Consider the following 24,712-nt stretch of genomic DNA (forward strand, 5'->3'; position numbering starts at 1 on the left):
AGAAGAGGAGCAACAGAGAGGAGTGCAGACAAATGGTTATGGAGAAACAGCTGGTAATTTCATAGCGTGTCGGACGGATGACGGCAGTTAGTCATGCAAGAGTAAAGCCTGCCCAGTGCCCAGAACACACACACACACGCAGGTCAGAAATAGGAGACAAGAGCAGGATGTAGTTACTAAGTCTTTATATGTATGCATGCATGTATGTATACACACATAGTTGAAGTCAGAAGTTTACATACACCTTAGCCAAATACAAATTTTCTCACAATTCCTGACATTTAATCCTTGTAAAAACGACCTGTCTTAGGTCAGTTAGGATCACCACTTTATTTTAAGAATGTGAAATGTCAGAATAGTAGAGAAAGATTTTTTTCAGCTTTTTTTTCTTTCATCACATTCCCAGTGGGTCAGAAGTTTACAATCACTCAATTAGTATTTGGTAGCATTGCCTTTAAATTGTTTAACTTGGTTCAAACGTTTCGGGTAGCCTTCCTCAAGCTTCCCACAATAAGTTGGGTGAATTTTGGCCCATTCCCCCTGACAGAGCTGGTATAACTGAGTCAGGTTTGTAGGCCTCCTTGCTCGCACACACTTTTTCAGTTCTGCCTACAAATTTTCTATAGGATTGAGGTCAGGGCTTTGTGATGGCCACTCCAATACCTTGACTTTGTTGTCCTTAAGCCATTTTGCCACAACTTTGGAAGTATGCTTGGGGTTGTCCATTTGGAAGACCCATTTGCGACCAAGCTTTAACTTCCTGACTGATGTCTTGAGATGTTGCTTCAATATATCAACAATTTTCCTGCCTCATGATGCCATCTATTTTGTTTAGTGCACCAGTCCCTCCTGCAGCAAAGCACCCCCACAACATGATGCTGCCACCCCCATGCTTCACAGTTGGGATGGTGTTCTTCGGCTTGCAAGCCTCCTGCTTTTTCCTCCGAACATAACGATGATCATTATGGCCAAACAGTTCTATTTTTGTTGTTTCATCAGACCAGAGGACATTTCTCCAAAAAGTACAATCTTATCCCCATATGCAGTTGCAAACCGTAGTCTGGCTTTTTTATGCCTGTTTTGGAGCAGTGGATTCTTCCTTGCTGAGCGGTCTTTCAGGTTATGTCGATATAGGACTCGTTTTACTGTGGATATAGATACTTTTGTACCCGTTTCTTCGAGCATCTTCACAAGGTCCTTTGCTGCTGTTCTGGGATTGATTTGCACTTGTCGCACCAAAGTACGTTCTTCTCTAGGAGAGAACGCGTCTCCTTCCTGAGCGGTATGACGGCTACGTGGTCCCATGGTGTTTAAACTTGCATACTATTGTTTGTACAGATGAACGTGGTACCTTCAGGTGTTTGGAAATTGCTCCCAATGATGAACCAGACTTGTGGGGTCTTTGAGGTCTTGGCTGATTTCTTTTGATTTTCCAAATTATGTCAAGCACTGAGGCACCGGGTTTTAAGGTAGGCCTTGAAATACATCCACAGGTACACCTCCAATTGACTCAAATGATGTCAATAGCTTATCAGAAGCTTCTAAAGCCATGACATCATTTTCTGGAATTTGCCAAGCTGTTTAAAAAGGCACAGTCAACTTAGTGAAAGTAAACTTCTGGAATTGTGATACAGTGAATTATACGTGAAATAATATGTCTGTAAACAATTGTTGGAAAAATTACTTGTGCCATGCACAAGGTAGATGTCCTAACCGACTTGCCAGAACTATAGTTTGTTAACAAGAAATGTGTGGAGTGGTTAAAAAAGGAATTTTAATGACTCCAACCTAAGTGTGTGTGTGTGATATCTCATATCTATCCATCTATATATCCTCCTTTCCTTTCCTCTCCCCTGATCCCCCTCTTCTCATTCCAGTGTTCTATCTGGAAGTGTGTCTGACATGAATAGAACTCCCCATCTGGTGGGATATTATCAACCGGTCTGGCAACCAGAAAAATCCCTTTCTCCAAAACATGCAAATCATCTGCTCTCTCGGACATCGCACATGGTTGGGGAGAGGGAGAGGAGGGGATGGAAAGGTGAGAGAGGGAGGGAGAGGGGAGAAGAGGGTCTCTCCTTCCCATCTCTCTACAAATCAGTGTGAGTCACACACACACACAGCTGTGTATATTACAGTGTCTAAAGTCCTGCACAAACTGTACGATTTTATTTGGCTGTCTTGCCACAATTTTGCCGTGGCAGAACCAAATTTCCATGTTGTAAACGATTGCCAGACGTCTTGGCTTGTTCAGTGTGACAGGGTCTAGTTCTGACGATGAAGTACCACTACGTGCGGTCGTAGGCTCCGACAAAGTTCTGGCAAAATGTTTTGCCTTTATCGTGTACTGTGGTTGGTGTTACGAGCCGATCCCGGTGACTGACCAACAGGAACACGGCCGGCGTTGTGCTGAAAATCTCCCCCCTGCCAGAATCCCTCCCCCCTTCGTGTTCTTCATTGCTGCGACTTGCTTGCTTGTTGAGATTTCTGTTCTTCACTCAGTTTGGATGTTTGTTTCAAGTGTATGTGGCAGTTCTAGCTTGTATGGCGCCCTGGGCGAACCCCCGTGCCGCCCCCGGCAAGATGCCGCCCTGGGTGGCTTCCCATGTCACCCGTACCTAAATCCGCTACTGATTTGTATTAGTCTATAAATAAATCTCTTTGCCAAAATGTATCATCTCTCCCAGGTCTTATTCAACTAGTATTTTTGAAAGTGTAAGGATAATAATTCAGCCATAGTTGTTCTGAAATGTTTATTGCAGAAAGTATTGTTTGTATGTGAAAACTACTTCTAAGATGTATACTTTCAGTTTTTTACAAACTCACTTTGCTTACACTGCTGGTACATGCACAGATCAAATGCACCACTGCAGTTGACATAGCCTACGTTGGCTGACGTAGCATTGCAAGCCAATCGCAGAATGTGATGACAAACCTGAAGCAAATTCTACAATCTGGCCAGGTTGATATCAATGTCTTCATTTGCTAACATCTCACAGCGTGACATGTAATAATGGTAAAAGACTGAATCTGATGCACAGCGTGGATTGGCCTTAAAGGAAGCTGCAGTAAACCGTACACCACACCGGTTTAACTGTGGCACAGCATGAACATACACTACAGCCTGGGAAGAGAGGAGAGAGGGATGGAGGGAGTCTTATGGACTTGCACACAGAAGGGGTCTAAGCAGAGGAGTTAGCAAGAGAGAAGCTGCTGTCTGGTAATTGTGGGTTACTAATAGGATGGGGGTTACAGGGGCAGACGTGGACTTGAATATATGGCGCATTAAAGGGAATGTGTGCGTGTTGTCCTTACCCCCAACCAAACCCTCCTTGTGTGAGTTCAAACAGATTGTTTTTTAAGTTGAAAGTTTCTGCAACTGCTTTTTTCCTCTTTCTTTCCTTAAAAAAGCAGGGCAGGAGGGCTAGAGGATGTGAAACTTGAGGAGGTTCTTCTGACACTCCCTCTCTTTTTCAGACCAATGACATCAGAGGTGGGCTGGCACGTTCTAAAAAAGACGAAGGGAGAAATGGAGGGGAAAAAACAGCCTCCCTCTTCCACACCCTCTTCCTCCCTCCCTTCAGTCTCCATCCAATCCTTTGTGAAAACCTTGAGGCACCAGGCGTTGGAGCTCAGTGTGTTGAAGTAGCCGCTAGTTCAGCCAGGCTCCAGACAGGCTCCAGACAGAGCTCCAGCTCTAACCCCTAACCCCAGCCTCACTGAGCCCACAGAGAGGAGACTTTGCTGGGCAGCAGGCTGCAGACAGAAGGCCTCTGGACTCGGGCTCTCTAGGAGGGGGACCGGTTGAGATCCCAGGACAGAGGGAGTGGAGTGGGTGAGAGAGCAAGAGATGAGCCCCTGTGTGAGATGGGAGATATGCACATGAGCAGAGCTTGAGGAGGGGACTGAACCGGAGCACGAGGCTCTCTGAGCACTGCCTGACTAACGACACAGACATACATCTGCAGGACACACTCTCTCACAAACAAACACACAAAGGTAAGCAGCTGCATGTCTCAGAGTTTGTCTCCCCCCCACCCTCGCTATTGTGTAGCTATGTGAGCAGCTGGGAGAGCTCTGCAGGAGAGGTTAGGATGTTCTGTGAGGCAGTTATTTTCTGTCTGCAAAAGAGTCAGAAAGTTTATCAACACTCCGCTTCACCAGAGGACTGGGATGTAGATCTGAACAGCTTTACTGTGAGGCTGGTTGTACATAGTGTACAGTGGGAGTAAGAGGGACACCTCTGACAAAGAGGCTGCGACAGACAGGCTGTATTCGGACGTCACTCAAGATTTGAGTTGGACTTCAGGAGAGAAGGGAGCTAGCCACACAGGTGCTCAGCAACAGGTAGCCTGCTTCACTGTAAATGTCCATTCACTGCTGCTGGGCTCTTTACCGGGCTACTGAAACTTTACCTTTCAAACAACCACTAGTTAAATAGAGTGCATGTCTTTCACTGGAGTAACTCCCTGTTGAGCTGGACTGTTTCCATAACTCTATTATTCAAGAGGAGAGGGAGGAAGAGAGGAGAGAGAGACCCATGGTCCTGTTTATTTCTCTAAGCTTTGGTTTCCTAATACCCGCTCTGCCTGTCCTAGGGCTGGAAGTGCAGAATGAGAAATGGTTGTTAAATTAACCAGGATAGATTAGGGTTAAATAAATAAGTCACAACCTAATGAGGCTAGATGACACAAACGTACCCACTTGCATTTTGTGGCTTCATCAAGAGTGCCTGGGGTTGTTTCTGAGTGAATAGAAAGTCCCATTCATGGCGTCTTGTTTGAAGAAAAACAAGCCTGATAATAGAATGTAATTGTACTCTGACCATATCCTGCTGCAGTCAACGCAACCCTGCATCCAGACATCCGCCACGGTCATGCAGCATCTCTAAACCTCACCATGACACTAACAGCATCAGTCTGCTAGCGCTCATATTGCCACTCACAATTATGTTAAACTGCTTTCACTTATACATGCTCTACTCTGTCAGTGAGATCCATGGAAAACTACCGCTCACTGAGGATGCACATCTGTTAATGCTGTACGACTGGAGATAGGGAACTCGCGTACATACGCATGCGCACACAGCCACAAAGTTCACATAGGCAGTATTAACAACAGCTAAAGCAAACATGAGGGCAGGACTAAATGTTCTGAAAATGTTGTGTGAGGACGAGTGTTTTTCAACAAGCGATAAAACAAAGAGCAAATCACGGCCCTAAATCATCTGACAGACAGAGCGACAGGGAGGGAGGGAGGGGGGGAGAGGGACTTTCCCAGTCAAGCGTCATCAGAGAAGACCCCGTGCTTTCCAGCAACACACATTGACTGGACATCCAGGTTTGGAGACGATTTCAAACTTAAGACATTTGAGGAGTAGGGTCTATTCATATGGGATTCCTGAGAAACTCAAAACACACACACACACCGTGGTGTCAGTCCACAAACACAGTTAGCAGCTCTCGCTCTGACCACAATACCACAGCTACAAAACCCACAACGCTCCACTGAGCCTGCCTGTCACAGGGAGTAATCCACACTTTATTAAGCAAATAAAAACTCTACATTCATTTAAGTCAGCCGTTACCTGCACCAATGGAAAGAACAGAGGATAAGAGATGAAGAGGTATATACCGAGCTCATACATGGATCTGTTATGTGTTATGGATGAATCAGACAGCGATGAGTCAAAACTACTCTGGTAGGAAAGGAAAGAGCGAGCGAGAAGGGAGAGGACAGCGGGAGGCAAGACACAGGCACACACACAACCAAGAGTCAGAGGACACTGTGTGTGTCTCTAATAGGTAACATATGTGCAGAGGTTTTTAGTAGCATGGTGACTGACAGAGCAGTAAAAATAACAACACCAGAGGATTAACAGTTCCGCTCCAACATAAAACACACTGCATTATCCACCCTATGGGTACTGGAGGGTCACACACACACACCTTGTTATCTTGAGAGTGAGTGATGGAGAGAGTAAGTAGGCCTTGTATGAACCCAAGCTAACCCTAGACACAGCAGTCAGCACTCAACGACGTATACACAAACACGGAAAAGCCCACAAAGGAGCTTGGGTGTGTGTGTGTGTGTGTGTGTGTGTGTGTGTGTGTGTGTGTGTGTGAGAGAGAGAGAGAGACCGACCTACTAGGGCTTATGCCTCACAAAGAGTAATTGATTATGGGGTGGGGGTGAAGGCAGAGTGGGACCACACCCTACTACTCTGCGAACCCCACATTTGACTTCTGACCTGAAACTCGTCTAGGGTTCCAGTCTAAACGCACAGTGGAAGAACCAAAACATTTCGACTCCAGTGTGGTGTAGGGCTGTGGAAGAAATCTCTGTAAGAAGGCTTTTTGGGTTTGGGAGATCAAACCAAAGGCCCAGACACATGTCCTTGTGGCTCCCTTCCTCTTTTTCCCTACTTCCCTCTGTTTTATCCTACAGACCGGCTCCAGGACCAATTAGAGTTTAGACGGACTATTTCACAAGGACATTTTCTCCCTCTCTACCCCTCATTCTCTCCCCCCCCTCCTCTATAACCTCACTTACCCCCGTCCTCCACATCTCCTCCTTCATCGCTGGTTCTATCAGTTAGTATGACAGGGTGTCTAGCATGTGGAGGTTGCCTGGGTTGTTGCCTGCTCTGATTAATTGCTAACATGTTTCAGGGGCGTGAGAGTGAGAGCGCAAACGAGACAGAGCGAGCGAGAGAGCGGATCATATTTGTGTTTGGGAAGGGCTGTGTTTTTATGAGACCGTGTGTGAACAGTAGGGTCTTGACAGGACCAAGTTTGTAGTAGAGTTTTTTTACAGCTGTGCTTCTAAAGCATCCTGTCCTCCTCTTCTGATCCCTATATGTTTTCCTCCTCCTGCTGTTATTTCTAGTGATGTAGAGTATCTGTTGTGGTTTTTTTGGGGGGGGGTTGGAAGCAGAAAGGGAAAGGCTGAAGGCCAGACGGGATGTTGGAAGCTGGAGCCGCGAGGCTGGGAAATACATTGGCTATAAAAATATAAATCAATATTTTTTGAATATGCCCCTTCTCTTCCTGGTTCTGCCATCCATCAGACTAGAGACTGACACATAGGCACGACCCGTATCCAAATCTGCAGGCTTCAATAAAAATGAATGGAAAAGAGACACCATCCAGCCATATACAGTACCATTCAAAAGTTCGGACATATCTACTCATTAAAGGGTTTTTCTTTATTTGTACTATTTTCTACATTGTAGAATAATAGTGAAGACATCAAAACTATGAAATAACACACATGGAATCATGTAGTAATCAAAAAAGTGTAAACAAATCAAAATATATATTTTATATTTGAGATTCTTCAAAGTTGCCACCCTTTGCCTTGACAGCTTTGCACACGCTTGGCATTCTCTCAACCAGCTTAGTGAGGTAGTCACCTGGAATGCATTTTAATAAACAGGTGTGCCTTGTTAAAAGTTAAATTTGTGGAATTTCTTTCCTTCTTAATGTGTTTGAACCTATCAGTTATGTTGTGACAAGGTAGGGGTGGTATACAGAAGATAGCCCTATTTGGTAAAAGACTAAGTCCATATTATGGCAAGAACAGCTCAAATAAGCAAAGAGAAATGACAGTCCATCATTACTTTAAGACAATCTGGAAAAGTTCAGTCGCAAAAACCATCAAGAGCTATAATGAAACTGTCTCTTTTGAGAAACGCCACAGGAAAGGAAGACCCAGAGTTACCTCTGCTGCAGAGGATAAGTTCATTAGAGTGAAATGCTTCAGAGTTCAATTAACAGACACATCAACATCAACTGTTCAGAGGAGACTGCGTGAATCAGGCCTTCATAGTCGAATTGCTGCAAAGCAACCACTACGAAACGACACAAATAAGAAGAAGAGACTTGCTTGGGCCAAGATACACGAGCAATGGACATTAGACCGGTGGAAATCCTATGGTCGGATGAGTCCAAATTTGAGATTTTTGGTTCCAACCGACGTGTCTTTGTGAGACGTAGAGTAGGTGAACAGATGACTGCCACGTGTGGTTCCCACCGTGAAGCATGGAGGTGGTGTGATGGTGCTTTGCTGGTGCCACTGTCCGTGATTTATTTAGAATTCAAGGCACACTTAACCAGCATGGCTCCCACAGCATTCTGCAGCAATATGCCATCCCATTTGTTTTTCAACAGGACAACGACCCAAAACACACCGCCAGGTTGTGAAAGGAATATTTGACCAAGAAGGAGAGTGATGGAGTGCTGCATCAGATGACCTGGCCTCCACAATTACCCAACCTCAACCCAATTGAGATGGTTTGGGATGAGTTGGACCGCAGAGTGAAGGAAAAGCAGCTAAGCATACACTAACGGTCAAAAGTTTTAGAACACCTCCATTTTTTTATTGAAATTTAAGCAGCTCAAGTCCAGTGAATAACCTGAAATGGTATAAAGTGTTAAACTGCCAGAGGTAATTAACACACACACACACACACGCACAGTTGAAGTCGGAAGTTTACATAAACCTTAGCCAAATACATTTAAAATCCGTTTTTCACAATTCTTGACATTTAATCCAAGTAAAAATTCTCTGTCTTAGGTCAGTCAGGATCACCACTTTATTTTAAGAATGTGAAATGTCAGAATAATAGTAGAAAGAATGATTTCAGCTTTTATTTCTTTCATCACATTCCCAGTGGGTCAAAAGTTTACATACACTCACTTGGTAGCATTGCCTTTAAATTGTTTAACTTGGGTCAAATGTTTTGGGTAGCTTTCCACAAGCTTCCCACAATAAGTTGGGTGAATTTTGGCCCATTCTACCTGAGAGAGCTGGTGTAACTGAGTCAGGTTTGTAGGCCTCCTTGCTCCCACACGCTTTTTCAGTTCTGCCCACAAATCTTCTATAGGATTGAGGTCAGGTCTTTGTGATGCCCACTCCAATACCTTGACTTTGTTGTCCTTAAGCCATTTTGCCACAACTTTGGAAGTATGCTTGGGGTCATTGTCCATTTGGAAGACCCATTTGCGACCAAGCTTTAACTTCAAGACTAATGTCTTGAGATGTTGCTTCAATTTATCCACATAATTTTCTTTCCTCATGATGCCATCTACTTTGTGAAGTGCACCAGTCCTACCTGCAGCAAAGCACACCGACGCTGCCACCCCCGTTCTTCACGGTTGGGATGGTGTTCTTCAGCTTGCAAGCGTTCCCCTTTCCCCCTCCAAACATACCGATGGTCATTATGGCCAAACAGTTCTATTTTTGTTTCATCAGACCGGAGGACATTTCTCCAAAAAGTACGGTCTTTGTCCCCATGTGCAGTTGCAAATCGTAGTCTGGCTTTTTTTAATGGTGTTTTTGGAGCAGTGGCTTCCTTGCTGAGCGGTCTTTCAGGTTATGTCGATATATGACTCGTTTTACTGTGGATATAGATACTTTTGTACCAGTTTCCTCCAGCATCTTCACAAGGTCCTTTGCTGTTGTTCTGGAATTGATTTGCACTTTTCGGACCAAAGTACGTTCATCTCTAGGAGACAGAACACGTCTCCTTCTTGAGCGGTTTGACGGCTACGTGGTCCCATGGTGTTTATACTTGCGTACCATATTTTGTATAGATGATTTTGGTTCCTTCAGGCGTTTGGAAATTGCTCCCAAGGATGAACCAGACTTGTGGAGGTCTACAATTTTTTTCACTGAGGTCTTGGCTGATTTCTTTTGATTTTCCCAAAATGTCAAACAAAGAGGCAAAGAGGAGTTTGAAGGTAGGCCTTGAAATACATCCACAGGTACACCTCCAATTTACTCAAATGATGTCAATTAGCCTATCAGAAGCTTCTAAAGCCATGACATAATTTTCTGGAATTTCCCAAGCTGTTAAAAGGCACAGTCAACTTAGTCTATGTAAACTTCTGACCCACTGGAATTGTGATACAGTGAATTATCAGCGAAATAATCTGTCTGTAAACAATTGTTGGAAAAATTACTTGTGTCATGCAAAGTAGATGTCCTACCTGACTTGCCAAAACTATAGGTTTGTTAAAAAGAAATTTGTGGAGGGGTTGAAAAACGAGTGTATGTAAACTTCCGACTTCAACTGTGTGTGTGTGTGTGTGTGTGTGTGTGTGTGTGTGTGTGTGTGTGTGTGTGTGTGTGTGTGTGTATATATATATATATATATATATAAAGTTTAGGTTAACAAAAACTGAAAAGCAATGTACAGTCGTGGCCAAAAGTTTTGACAATGACACAAATATAAATTTTCAAAGTCTGCTGCCTCAGTGTCTTTAGATATTTTTGTCAGATGTTGGAATACTGAAGTATAATTACAAGCATTTCATGAGTGTCAAATTATTTTATTGACAATTACATTAAGTTTGCAGTGTTGACCCTTCAGAAGTGAATTGACAAGCCCTCTGCAATCCGCCCTGTCAATTAACTTCTGGGCCACATTCTGACTGATGGCAACCCATTCTTGCATCATCAATGCTTAGAGTTTGACAGAATGTGTGGGGTTTTGTTTGTCCACCCGCCTCTTGAGGATTGACCACAAGTTCTCAATGGGATTAAGGTCTGGGGAGTTTCCTGACCATGGACCCAAAATATTGATGTTTTGTTCCCCGAGCCACTTAGTTATCACTTTTGCCTTATGGCAAGGTGCTCCATCATGCTGGAAAAGGCATTGTTCGTCACCAAACTGTTCCTGGATGGTTGGGAGAAGTTGCTCTTGGAGGATGTGTTGGTACCATTCTTTATTCATGGCTGTGTTCTTAGGCAAAATTGTTATAAAAACAGGCCTTTTTCAGGAAACAAGTAATGGGTTAACAACTTACAGCTGTTCTGCAGCAATGGAAGTAAATTAAGCCTAGAAAGTTGATGCTAACAATTCCTACAGGTGTCCCAACTTTCGTTGATTACTTACAAACCCTCTGTCTGCATAAAAGCAGTGTTGGTACAGACTGTTACTACACCCTTTTAGGCATTATTTGGACAGTATTGTAATGCAGGAAGTAGTATATTGCTATCATAATGGTGAGAAAAATGCAATTAACAAAGGAAGACAGACCATTATAACCCTTAAAAGTGTAGGTCTTTAGAGAAATTGCAAAGAAAGCCAAGGTGTCAGTGAGTACAGTTTCCTACACCAACAAAAGGCACTTTGAAACTGGATGAAACTCTGGACAGGAAGAGGTCTGGCAGACCCAAAACCAAGTTTCTGAGAGTTAGCCTCTCTGGAGTATGTGGGACGCTAGCCGTGGGATGCCCACCGCCAACAGCCAATGAAATAGCAGGGCGCCAAATTCAAAACAACAAAAATCTCATAATTCAAATTTCATACAAGTATTATACACCATTTGAAAGATAAACTTCTCATTAATCCAACCACAGTGTCCTAACTAATGGACTGTCATTTCTCTTTGCTAATTTGAGCTGCTCTTGCCATAATATGGACTTGGTCTTTTACCAAATAGGGCCATCTTCTGTATACCACCCCTACCTTGTCACAACATAACTGATAGATTCAAAACATTAAGAAGGAAAGAAATTACACAAATTAACTTTTAACAAGGCACACCTGTTAATTAAAATGCATTCTAGGTGACTACCTCACTAAGCTGGTTGAGAGAATGCCAAGAGTGTGCAAAGCTGTCAAGGCAAAGGGTGGCAACTTTGAAGAATCTCAAATATAAAATATATCTTTTGATTTGTTTACACTTTTTTGATTACTACATGATTCCATGTGTGTTATTTCATGGTTTTGATGTCTTTGCTATTATTCTACAATGTAGAAAATAGTACAAATAAATTAAAACCCTTGAATGAGTAGGTGTGCCCAAACTTTTGAATGGTACTGTATATAAATATGTTATTTAAGTGATAATGCCTGAGAAGCCGGTGTTTGGAGGATATATTGGCACAGGTATTGTTAGCTAGCAAGCAAGGGAGAAGAACGTTGCCACCCAGCATGGCAATGGAACTTTTAGAATGAACGACTGGGTCGCGTCCATAGAGGCAGAACAGAAAGTCTGAACGACTGAGTCGCGTCTCTGGCAACCAAACCAAAAGAAAAACGTGCATATTCAAATAATGATTGACAAATTTTCATTAAAAACTTTATTTTGATTAATTTATTCATACTATTTTATCCTTCCACAAGATATAGTCCTGACACAAATCTAAGGTTGCTACTAAAGCCAGCTGGTCGTTCGTTTATCGGTTCGGTTGCCAGAGACGCGACCCAGACGTTCAGTCTTTTTGGACGCAACCCAGTCATTCGTTTGAAATGTTCCATTGCCATACCGGCTGGCAACGTTCTTATCCCTTACTTGCTAGCTAGCCGACTAAGAGGCACGTCAAACAGTGCAGCCAAAATAACAACAATAGCTCCATTAACATTTGTTTAAGCTGTTTTCTAGTGACATTTATTTTTGATACATCCATAACAATAAGCTAATGAGGCGCGATTTAGCATGGCATAGAAAATGTGCTCTCTCGTAAGAATGTTGTTCAGAGGTAGCAGCACACAGCTAACACAATCACTTAAAACTGAAGCTGGAAAGACTGCAAACTAGCTGCACATTTAATTTTACCTGTTTTCTATTGATAGTGCTTTGTATATACACAAACAAAAATTATGCTGATTCATGATTTCGTCAGGCTGAGAAAAGCTGCCTACCTGTGTTTCATCCCGACACGTTCATTATGATGGGAGAGCTGGAGATCGAATTTAAATATTGTTGCAAATGTCGTAGAGACACACAGCAATGTTTACACAAATCTCCGTTGTTGAAAACTAAATGTTATTCTAAAAGAAAATGTGAGATAATGTCTAGATGCTTTTTATAGTGGAGATAATTAATAAATTGCCTGGCTGGGCTGATGAGACAGTGGATTGCGCAGTCAGACGGAACAGAGTAAATAGGCATTTTAACATTAGATTTAGCCGGTGGTAACTTGTGGAATAGACACTGGCTAGAATGCAGCTTTAACCAATCAGCAATCAGGATTAGACCCACCCGTTGAATAAATCTCTATATATGGCTCTGGCGCCATGTGATATATTGGCCACTTTAACCTCTGGTTAAGCAATAGGCCCGAGGTGGTGTGGTAAATGGACAATATACCACGGCTAAGGGCTGTTCTTAGGCACGATGTAACGCGGAGTACCTGAACACAGCCCTTTATTCATATACCACAAACCCCTGATGTGCCTTATTGCCTTTATAAACTGGTTACAAACGTAATTAGCGCAGTAAAAATAAAATGTTTTGTCCAATGGTATACGGTCTGATATACCACAGCTGTCAGCCAAATCAGCATTCAGGGCTCGAACCACCCAGTTTATAATCAACTTTGACCCTGGTCTATAAACCCTGTGAGAATAGTGCGGTAAGAGCCAGAAGGCTGATCCTGTTGGTAGCAGCAGTGAGGGCTGCAGATCTTTAAACAATCCTTCTCATTCATGATTTTTAGAGTGAGTGGCTAAGGCAGCTCCTGTCATTTCCTCTCTGGCTGAGGCTGCTGTGATTTCACTTACCACAGATATACACACTGTGTGGTGTGGTTGCACCCTAATCCCTTCTCTACTCACAGCCAGTCTGCGAAATTTCCTTTCGTAGGATAGCCGGAGGCAAAGTCATTATTATCCGTCAGGTGATTGTGTGTGTGACATCACTCTGAGCCCTAACCAAAACAATGGCGTACAATCTCTCCCCTCAGATCTAAAAACCAGTAGTAAACACCAACTTCAATGACAGTTATCTTAAAATTAAAAAGACATAGCTATCTAATATTCACCCAACCCAATGATTTTGTCGCAGAGGAGGGTTTGTTAACTAGTATTTTCTTATAAAAGCTCAGTTAACAATGCTAGCTAGCTAACGTTAGATAAACCGTGTCTATACTCGGGAGCACAGACAAGTCACATGGGCTTCAAGCTGGTTAGATATTATTCCACCATGGATAACTAGCTACTAGTTAGATTTCACTAAAATATGTTCAACTCCTAGTTTGTTTATCCACTGACCACCGCATTTAGGAGGATAGCTAAATTACTGAAATGTAGCCAACTAATCGTGAAACATTTGGATTAAGTTACTCATATCAAGCAACAGACAGCTTGTGGAAAGGTAAAAATAACAATAGTGGACAGTGAAACTAAATAGATTGGTAGCTAGCTGGTGAGGCTTTCATTAATTTCACAAATAATTAAGCTGAACCTGGGTTTCCCAAGTTGTTCAGTGCTTACTGCTCATGCAGATTAGCAAGCTTAAACAGACGGCTCTGCAGTGCAGTCACACCCAAGGCGGTTCAATCAATCACTCAACATAACTTATCAATATTAATGACTTTTCCTCCAGCTATCATAAAAATATTTTGCAGCCGATCTGGCACTGGACCCAAAATGTTCGACCACCACAACACAGCCCTGGAATGTGGGAGATCAGATGCCAAGGGGAGAGGAGGTAGAGGTGTTGAGTGGGGGGCTCAGAGCTAGGGTTGCAAAATTCCGGGAACTTTCAATAAATTCCCTGGTTTTCCAGAAATCCTGTTCAAAGGATTCCAGATTTTCTGGTTATTCCCTTCTGATTCTGGGAATTCTCCAACCGGAATTTTAGAAAAAAAAAACCAGGGAATTTATTTAACGTTCTCGGAATTTCGCAACCCTACTCAGAGCACAGGGTGGGGCTGGGCCCGTGTCTAGGGTGATTGGTTGCTGGAGCTGGCAGGGTTGGCACGCCAGTGAACAGCTTACTACATCACGGCAGAAATCTAAGATCCAAAGCCACAAAACTCCCAGAACACCAACCCACAGGCCTGTTAAGAGCCACACTAGCCACATAGCTAAAACAAGACTAGAAGGGCTAATGAGGCAGGAAACTGATCCTCGAGCTGCCTGCCATGGAGCATGTAACACAGTGGCAGGCTTCACACAGGAGGTTGAGGAGTGGGTGGTAATTTGTCTAGTATAGATGAGGTAGCTGGGTAGAGGGGGCTATTGAATCCTGGGCTGTAGCCCTATATTGGCCCTGGGCTGAGGCAATCATTTATACAGTAATAGTGTAACAGAGAGAAAGGAAGAGATGTAAGATAGTGTCTCTTGTCCCGTCAATGCTCCATTAACAGTCCATGTGTGTGTACGTGAATGGGAGCATATGGCTAAGAGCGAGACCGAGGTTTCAGGCCAAAGTCATAGGTCAGCTGCCTATTAATAACCTTTAGTAAGGTGAGCAGCCAGCGGAAAGTGACGGAGGTCACCCTGTTTCCATCGTGTAAAACTGGGAAGAGGGAGACAGGCCAGGGCAGTTCCAGAACACAAAGCCACAGTTACAACACACACACACACACGTGCATGCACACGCACACCACACTCCTAAGGCTAGTTTTCCTTTGGCTGGGGTTAGACGCTGCGACATCTGTTAGGGTGATACATGAGCCATTGGCTGTGGACCAGGAGCCAAAACACTTCTTTTTATTGAATTTAGAGAGGTTGAAGGAAAAAGAAAAGGCTTCTAACAAGTTGAGAAGGGGGAGAAAAGGAAAGGTTGTGATTTCTAACTGGCTGTGTTTTGCGCTTTTCTAAGGTCTGTTCATCTCCCCTCACTACTGTCACCACCCATTAACTACTACAGCCTCAATACTGACCCATAGAGTGAGGGAGGAGCAGACAGGTCAGGGACAAAGGGGGAGAAAGCCAGAAGAAAGATGTAGAACAGAGTGTTGCATCAGTACTACAGTGGGGCAAAAAAGTATTTAGTCAGCCACCAATTGTGCAAGTTCTCCCACTTAAAATGATGAGAGGCCTGTAATTTTCATCATAGGTACACGTCAACTATGACAGACAAAATGAGGAAAAACAATCCAGAAAATCACATTGTAGGATTTTTTATGAATTTATTTGCAAATTATGGTGGAAAATAAGTATTTGGTCACCTACAAACAAGCAAGATTTCTGGCTCTCACAGACCTGTAACTTCTTCTTTAAGAGGTTCCTCTGTCCTCCACTCGTTACCTGTATTAATGGCACCTGTTTGAACTTATCAGTATAAAAGACACCTGTCCACAACCTCAAACAGTCACACTCCACTATGGCCAAGACCAAAGAGCTGTCAAAGGACACCAGAAACAAAATTGTAGACTTGCACCAGGCTGGGAAGACTGAATCTGCAATAGGTAAGCAGCTTGGTTTGAAGAAATCAACTGTGGGAGCAATTATTAGGAAATGGAAGACATACAAGACCACTGATAATCTCCCTCGATCTGGGGCTCCATGCAAGATCTCACCCCGTGGGGTCAAAATGATCACGAGAACGGTGAGCAAAAATCCCAGAACCACACGGGGGGACCTAGTGAATGACCTGCAGAGAGCTGGGACCAAAGTAACAAAGCCTACCATCAGTAACACACTCCGCCGCCAGGGACTCAAATCCTGCAGTGCCAGACGTGTCCCCCTGCTTAAGCCAGTACATGTCCAGGCCCATCTGAAGTTTGCTAGAGAGCATTTGGATGATCCAGAAGAGGATTGGGAGAATGTCATATGGTCAGATGAAACCAAAATATAACTTTTTGGTAAAAACTCAACTCGTCGTGTTTGGAGGACAAAGAATGCTGAGTTGCATCCAAAGGACACCATACCTACTGTCAAGTATGGGGGTGGAAACGTCATGCTTTGGGGCTGTTGAAGGGGGCATTGAAGATGAAACGTGGCTGGGTCTTTCAGCATGACAATGATCCCAAACACACCGCCCGGGCAACGAAGGAGTGGCCTAGCCAGTCTCCAGATCTCAACCCCATAGAAAATCTTTGGAGGGAGTTGAAAGTCCGTGTTGCCCAGCGACAGCCCCAAAACATCACTGCTCTAGAGGAGATCTGCATGGAGGAATGGGCCAAAATACCAGCAACAGTGTGTGAAAACCTTGTGAAGACTTACAGAAAACGTTTGACCTGTGTCATTGCCAACAAAGGGTATATAACAAAGTATCAAGATAAACTTTTGATATTGACCAAATACTTATTTTCCACCATAATTTGCAAATAAATTCATAAAAAATCCTACAATGTGATTTTCTAGAAAAAAAATCTAATTTTGTCTGTCATAGTTGATGTGTACCTATGATGAAAATTACAGGCCTCTCTCATCTTTTGGTATTGGGTCAAATGCAGAAGACATTTCAGATGAATGCATCCAGTTGTACAACTGACTAGGTATCCCCCTTTCCTTTTATGGAGAGACAGCCAGGGAGATGAGAAGTGTATGACCCACTTTCTCCAGTTCCAACTCTCCATCTAACAGTCAGCTTTTACCCGTTTGCCTGCCTCCCCCCTCCCCCCATGAGGCTCTGGGTGTTCTGTGCAGGTCGGAGTTGTTATGGTTTAGTCGGCTCTGGTTGGTCTGCTTTCATCTGGCTTTGATGTCTAACTGAAAGAGACACGTCTCTTCATCTTCTCTCTACACTAACCTCTCCAACCTCCACCAGTCTCTGGCTGTGTCCCAAATGGCCACCCTAGAGCCCTATGCGCCCTGGTCAAAATGTGTGCACTAAATAGTGAATAGGTTGCCATTTGGGACCTAACCCATCTACATTCTGCCCCCCTGCTACAGACGTGCTCTTCCTGTAGGCCTTCACTAGGTGTTAAGACACAGTGTACTGACACAGAGTACAGGCCACTTACAGGTCTGGTCAGAATGCTCTACTGCTGTGGTGTACATAGATAGAAAGATAGAGTGGGAGAGAGTCAGAGAGAAATAAATAATGTAATGACAGTGGACAGTGGTAGGTATGTCTGCTGTTCAGTGTGCATTAGTTTGTTTATCTCAAAGGGAGCCTGATAATGGAGCAGTATGGACATGGACGAAGGAGCTGCTAAAGTAACTGTCTTCAGGAGAGCAGTGTGTGTGTGTGGAGACAGAGCTCGAAGGAGCTGTTAAAGCCATTAACAGGTCAGTGAGGATAGAGGACCTGGTTACGTTGTCAAGGGTGTCTGCTGTCAAATTAACACACAGCCAGAGAAATGAAGAACGGACTACACCCTTTTCACAGCGTATTGGCTCGGCTAGCACACACACACACACACACACACACTCTGGCACACTGGCTCACAGTATCCACACTACTAATCTAACTGACAGAGTTGACTCAAGTCCTGAGGAGCAACAACGGCATTACAGGAGCCACACAGGGCGTCAGTTTAAGGGTTTTAGGCAGTGAAAAGCCAGGGTGTAAAGTGGAGCAGCGTTTAGGTAGTGTGTGTGTGGGAGAGAGATAGAGGTGGTGATGAGAAGCAGACATGGCAGGCACCTGCAGAGAGACAAACACAACAGTAGGGGTCAGAGAGAGGTTACAGGAATCAGAGCAGGGCTCTAAAGTGCGACCAACGTGGTAGCATATATGCAAGTAAATATTTTGCTGTTCGACCAGGAATTTTATTTGGGAGCACTGTGCTACAATGAAAAAATTATTGTTGTAATGATAAGGCTTCGCTGTACCTTTGTTTCCGAGTGCCCTAGAGAACCAAGTGAGTGCAGATTTGTTAGTTCCACAAATGTCATTGTAATTACAAAGTCAGGTATTCGTATCAGCATTTTTGCCTTTAGTTTATTATAATGTATTTACAGCATTAGATAATAGTTTCTAGGGCACAACAGGTGCCCAATATAGGCTGTATCTCAATCAATGACATTATTTATTGTTGCTCCTAAATTTCATGTGGTGCTCCTAACTAAGTGCTACCAATGAAACATTTTCATTTAGAGCCCTGGCAGAGGGAGTAACAGACACCTCCAGAGGTAAATAACATTTTCTACTTAGCATACCTGCGTGTGCCTGTCTGCGTGCGTGCGTGCGTCTGCGTGCGTGCGTCTGCGTGCGTCTGCGTGCGTGCGTGCGTCTGCGCGCGTGCGTGTCTGGGTTTCCGTTAGTAAAATGTGGCGCCGGACAACATGACCAGAAAGATTTTCATTCAGCGACCATTTGAGAAATTTACGGGACCCATATGCATTAGGTGAGTAAAGACAACTAGGATGGGTTGCTAATATGACTAAGATTGTGCCTTTGGCTCAACAAAAGAAAGTTGATATGAAAACCAATAGAACAGGAGCTAAATGCTGGTTTCAATAGCAGCTAACATAACAGGTGTAGAAAGACACCTGAGCGAAGTTCACACTTCCATTTTTCAGGGAAAACAGAAGTTAGATTGAAAATACTGTATCCCTGAAAACCGGATGTTAGCTCTTTCTGGAGACCGCATAGGCTATGGCAGCTCTGACAGAGAACAGACATCCAGACCTACTCCTGCAGAATGACTGGACAGCAATTTGTTTCCCAGCTCCCTTGGACACCAGCTAGCCCTTCTGCTGCTTGGTTGTAAACTTCCTAGACCATCAGATTACACAATCGCTGTTTGTCTTTGTATTGTTCCAAACTAAATGTTTGGCTCTGGTGCTCAAGCGTCTTATTGGGAATTATTCTGCTGCATGACTAATCCACTGCCTTGGAGATAATTGACATTTTCTACTACTCCATTTCCAGCAAGGCAATCACCTCATTTCTACCCTTCCCCAAGAGGGAAACTTTCCTGGTGTTTGAGTTGTAAACTGGCTACTGTAAATGCCCATTATTGGTGAGCTCGACTACTACTTCTGACAAAGAATGTTTGCTAGTAATTATTAGCTGTAAACATGCTATTTAATTGTTCAATGCTGGCAACATACTTTACTGTCTTTGGTTGCAGTGTATGAAGATAAGCAGAAACTGCTACTCCAATAGAAATCGCTGATCACATTTGTAGGCGATGTCATGGCGACGTTGGCTAGCTAAGCTCATGCGCAGAAACACATCAGGTCTAACGGTCATCTCGTGCCGAACTGAGCATGTGCAGGCCGTCAAAATCAAAGCCACTCCTTCGATAGAAGTTGTTTTGGGATGAAAATGTGTCAGTTTCTCACTTTCTCGAGGTTGGAGTAATAACATTTTCAACTACTTATTAGAATCGAGGTTTTGCCTTTTAGATTAAGAAAATGAACAACTAAGGAAGAATTTCACTTCTCAAACACCAAACTCTGGCCTGGTCTGCTTTGCAAATGTTCCCGGAAGTCTTGCAATGTTGCGCCTCTGGGTTAAGAAAATCTGTGACGCTACCCTCTGTGTGTTAGTAGCTACCAGTGCCCTACACGTCTTGCTTTGTTATGAATGAATCTGCCGCAAAACTATTTTCCTTTTTAGGGATATAATATACAGGACTAGCACACCTGGTATTTTGTTGTCAACAATTGCATTTTTCATTGTTGGGAAAAGTTAACTACTTCTTCACATAAACTCCTGTTTCGTCATCCATTGAAGGGAAGCCTAGAGGAAGTCCAGGAGGCATCCAGCTAGCCAGTAGAAGAACATCATGCAGGGTGTGGTCGGGGTGAGACGGGGGGTGTCGTGGAGCCTGTGTGGCCTGCTCTGCCTCTCTCTCTGGGGGCTGAGCCAGTGCAGAGGTTCCAGACAGGCCAGAGAGACCAGGGACCAGCCCAGGGACCATCCCATGCTCAGGGCCAAACGAGCTCCTGCTGATGACGTCAAGAAGTGCTCCTACACCTTCCTCATTCCCGAGCAGAAGATCACAGGTCAGTGTTTTGTCTTCTGTGAAGACAGTCATTTACTTTTTGGTCCGGTCTTGTTTCGTGACTTTGAATGATTCTAACGTCCATCAGGCCCTGTCTGTGCCAGCGCCACGGGCCCAGAGCCGGACAAGCAGCGTGTGACGCGGGTCGACATAGCTGACGTGAGAGAGGTGCTGTCCAAGCAGAGACGGGAGATTGAGACCCTGCAGCTGGTGGTGGACGTGGACGGCAACATGGTGAACGAGATGAAGCTGCTGAGGAAAGAGAGCAGGAACATGAACTCCAGGGTGACCCAGCTTTACATGCAGCTGCTGCACGAGATCATCAGGAAGAGGGACAACTCTCTGGAGCTGGCCCAGCTGGAGACCCGGGTTCTCAACGTCACCTCAGAGATGCTGAGGCTGGCCTCACGCTACAAGGTTAGAACATCAAGTGGAACTAGAAAGCAATGTGCTTAACGCTACTTTCATGTATAAATCAAATCAAACGAAGCGTGTTAGAAGAAAATCAACAGTGCCATAATACAGAAGCTTTAAAAAGACCAGCAAACAATAATTTGATATAGTTTGAGGATATTTAGATATTCTATAACTAAATGAAGTGATTTGTGGCCTTTTGTTACCTTCTCTTTCTGCCACCAGGAGCTGGAGGGGCGTTTCGCATTGATGGCAGGGTTGGTGAACAACCAGTCGGTGCTGATCGCTGCGCTGGAGGAGCAGTGTCTGCGGACCCTGGGGCATAGTGAGCTACCTGTGGTCCCCCCGCTGGTCCAGGTGGTGCCAGAGAGTATCCCTGTCAACAGCCGCTTTACCAACGAGATACAGAGGGACCATACCAACCGAGCCTTCCCACGGGGGTCACGCATGGACTCCCCCACTGCCTCCCCATTTGCACTCAATCCGCCGCCACCGCAGGGCACGCTCACCTCAGACGGTATGTACCAAGTAGTGCCGGGAGGGGTGGTTCACGTTAAATGAGAAAAACACAATAATTGGGTCCAATTATCACAGCATGTGGAGTTAGTTGGAAGCAGTGCTGGTACTGCAATTTCTGAATTAGGCAGAAGCTAAACTCACAGTAGGCCGGGCAGACATTTCACATCTCGAATTGTCAGAAAAACGCAAAATTAGCAATGCGGTGGCCAATGGTTCATCTAATTCCCTAAATGCTTGGCGAATGAGTAAACGGTCTGGCTAATGGGCCGGCTGTGCTATAGTGGGTTCATACCTGGCAGGAAAGACTGAAGCAGTGAGATCACACATTCCTCTGAGTGCCTCTGGGACAGCTGGACTGGCTATAACCTACTGCTTGCATGCGTGTCTGAGCATATGGAGTGCGTTCTGGAGAATTAAACTGAGCCCTAAGAGTATGGGTCGAGTTCTGGGCGTAACTATGGCTTTCTGGGCGTATGGCCGAGCTAAGGTCAGTGTTGGCTCAAATGCTGGCCAGATATAGAAACTGTGATAAAGACAGCTCTACTTGCAGTCCATCACTGAGCAGGTACAGAGGCACGCAAAGTCACAAACACATTCACACAGCTGGCTGCTGGCTGCCAGGCTACAACCTGGGTATATGATCTTAGCTCTGGGTGGATGATGTAGGCATTTTTCAGCATATGGGCCTGTTTAAGTAAGCCTTTTCTGAGAACAGGCAGATATACAGTGGGGATAGAGAGCTCTTCCTGCAGTTAATCACTGACCAGACACCCACAGCAAACACACACACACACACACACACACACCGCTGAAAACAATCATAAAAACCTGGACGCAGCCCCCGATAAATATAGCTGCATGGAAATTAGAAAATGTATGTGCAAGCAAATAGGCCTATACACACACACACACACACTATACAGTATATACTCAAATCAAACCCATCTGGTGGGCCAGGCCCAGATTACAGTCAGACAGAAGCAGTAAATTAGAGACTGCAGGAAGCTAAGAGATGCTCTCCTTATCTGACTCAACTTGCTCTCCTGACTAGTCCCCACAAAAATCACAACATCTCCCATGTGAGTGAGATCATTTTCAGCATGAAACCAATTTGCAGGGTCATAATGCTTCTTGGAAATCCCTCTTTGAAAGATTGGGTAGGAGCATTTTATTATGACTGGAGATTTGGTTTGAAGACCGCAGAGAGGGCTTAAACAAACAGATGGCTGACAATGAACTCACTGCAACACTCACTCACTAGAACAGCCATACTGAACATGCAGACCGCGGTCCAGACCCAGAACGGGGTCAATATGGACCGCCGGTCCCAGCTTAAAATAAATATATACAGCGCTTTCAGAAAGAATTCACATCCCTTGACTTTTTGCACATTTTGTGGTGTTACAACCTGAATTTAAATTGAGATTTTGTGTCACTGGCCTACACACAAAACCCCATAATATCAAAGCGGAATTATGTTTTTAGCCATTTTTACAAATGAATAAAAAATGAAAAACAATGTATTGAGTAAACAAGTATTAAACTCCTTTGTTATGGCAAGCCTAAATAAGTTTAGGAGCAAACATGTACTTAACAAGTTACATAATAAGTTGCATGACTGTGTGCAAAAATAGTGTTTAACATGATTTTTGAATGACTACCTCATCTCTGTACCCCATACATACAATTATCTGCAAGGTCCCTCAGTCGAGCAAATGTATTTCAAAACACAGGGATTTCACTATGAGGCCAATGGTGACTAATTTATTTTGAGTTTAACGGCTATGATGGGAGAAAACTGAGGATGGATCAACAACATTGTAGTTACTCCACAATACTAACCTAAATGACAGAGTGAAAAGGAGGAAGCTTGTACAGAATAAAAAAATAAAATAATTAAAAACACGCAAGTTTGCAACAAGGCACTAAATAAATACAGCAAAAAAAGCAATTCACTTTTTGTCCCGAATACAAAGTGTTGTTTGGGGCAAATCCAATACATTACCGAGTACCACTCTCCATATTTTCAAGCATAATGGTGGCTACATCATGCTATGGGTATGCTTGTAATCGTTAAGGACTTAGGAGTTTAACAGGTTAAAAAAATAATTGGATTGGAGCTAAGCATAGGCAAAATCCTAGAGGAAAACCTGGTTCAGTCTTTCCACCAGACACAGAGATGAATTCATCTTTCAGCAGGACAATAACCTAAAACAAGGCCAAATCTACACTGGAGTTGCTTACCAAGAAGAAGGTGAATGTTCCTGAGAGTCAAAGTTAGAGTTTTGATTTAAATCTACTTAAATCTATGGCAAGACCAGAAAATGATTGTCTAGAAAAAAAAAAGTTCTTACTTTGTCATTATTGGGCATTGTGTGTAGATGTATGAGAACAAAAAACTATTTAATCCATTTTGAATTCAGACTAACAACATGTGGAATAAATCAAGGGGTATTAACACTTTCTGAAGGCACTGTATATATAATATATACAGTATATAACATACATACATACATACATACATACATACATACATACATACATACATACATACATACATACATACATACATACATACATACATACATACATAGTACCAGTCAAAAGTTGACACTCATTCAAGGTGTATTATTATTATATTTTTTTGTACTATTTTCTACATTTTAGAATAATAGTGAAGAAATCACAACTATGAAATAACACATGGAATCATGTAGTAACCAAAACAGTGTTAAACAAATCAAAATAGATTTTATATTTAAGATTCTTCAAAGTAGCCACCCATAGTTGATGTCTTCACTATTATTCTACAATGTAGAAAATAGTAAAATAAAGAACCCTTGACTGAGTCGACTTGACAGGTACTGTACATGGCTGGATGGTGCCCATCTTTTCCATTCATTTTGATAGAAGCCTGCAGATTTGGATATAAGTCGTGTCGATGTGTCAGTCTAGTCTGATGGATGGCAGAACCAGGAAGAGTGGGCATATTTGGAAAATATTTATTTATATCAGTGCATTCGGAAAGTATTCAGACCCCTTCACTTTTTTCACATTTTGTTACGTTACAGCCTTAAGCCATGATGTAATGGCCCTGAGATCACCTGCGCGAATTGTTTGAATTGTTAGACAAAACAAAATAAAATTTTGCGATATACAGTTCAAGTCGGAAGTTTACATATACTTAGGT

The 24,712-nt window shown here is 43.5% G+C and overlaps 2 protein-coding genes across 6 annotated transcripts in view; one reads left to right on the forward strand and one right to left on the reverse strand.

Moving 5' to 3' along the window:
* LOC115192447 (ras-specific guanine nucleotide-releasing factor RalGPS2) overlaps positions 1 to 24,712 on the reverse strand; it is a 153,737-nt gene that overhangs the window by 34,022 nt on the left and 95,003 nt on the right. The gene's annotated exons all lie outside the window — the stretch shown is intronic.
* The window catches only part of LOC115192449 (angiopoietin-related protein 1), a 34,338-nt gene continuing 13,164 nt past the window's right edge, over positions 3,539 to 24,712 (forward strand). Inside the window, exons 1-4 of the mRNA XM_029750954.1 lie at positions 3,539 to 3,999; positions 20,319 to 20,590; positions 20,678 to 21,006; positions 21,229 to 21,520. Of these exons, the coding sequence (XP_029606814.1) occupies positions 20,371 to 20,590; positions 20,678 to 21,006; positions 21,229 to 21,520 (841 nt within the window). The 5' untranslated portion in view covers positions 3,539 to 3,999; positions 20,319 to 20,370. The remainder of the gene's footprint in view (positions 4,000 to 20,318; positions 20,591 to 20,677; positions 21,007 to 21,228; positions 21,521 to 24,712) is intronic.

Source organism: Salmo trutta, chromosome 4 (assembly GCF_901001165.1).
Source record: "Salmo trutta chromosome 4, fSalTru1.1, whole genome shotgun sequence".
Taxonomy (NCBI): Eukaryota; Metazoa; Chordata; class Actinopteri; order Salmoniformes; family Salmonidae; genus Salmo; species Salmo trutta.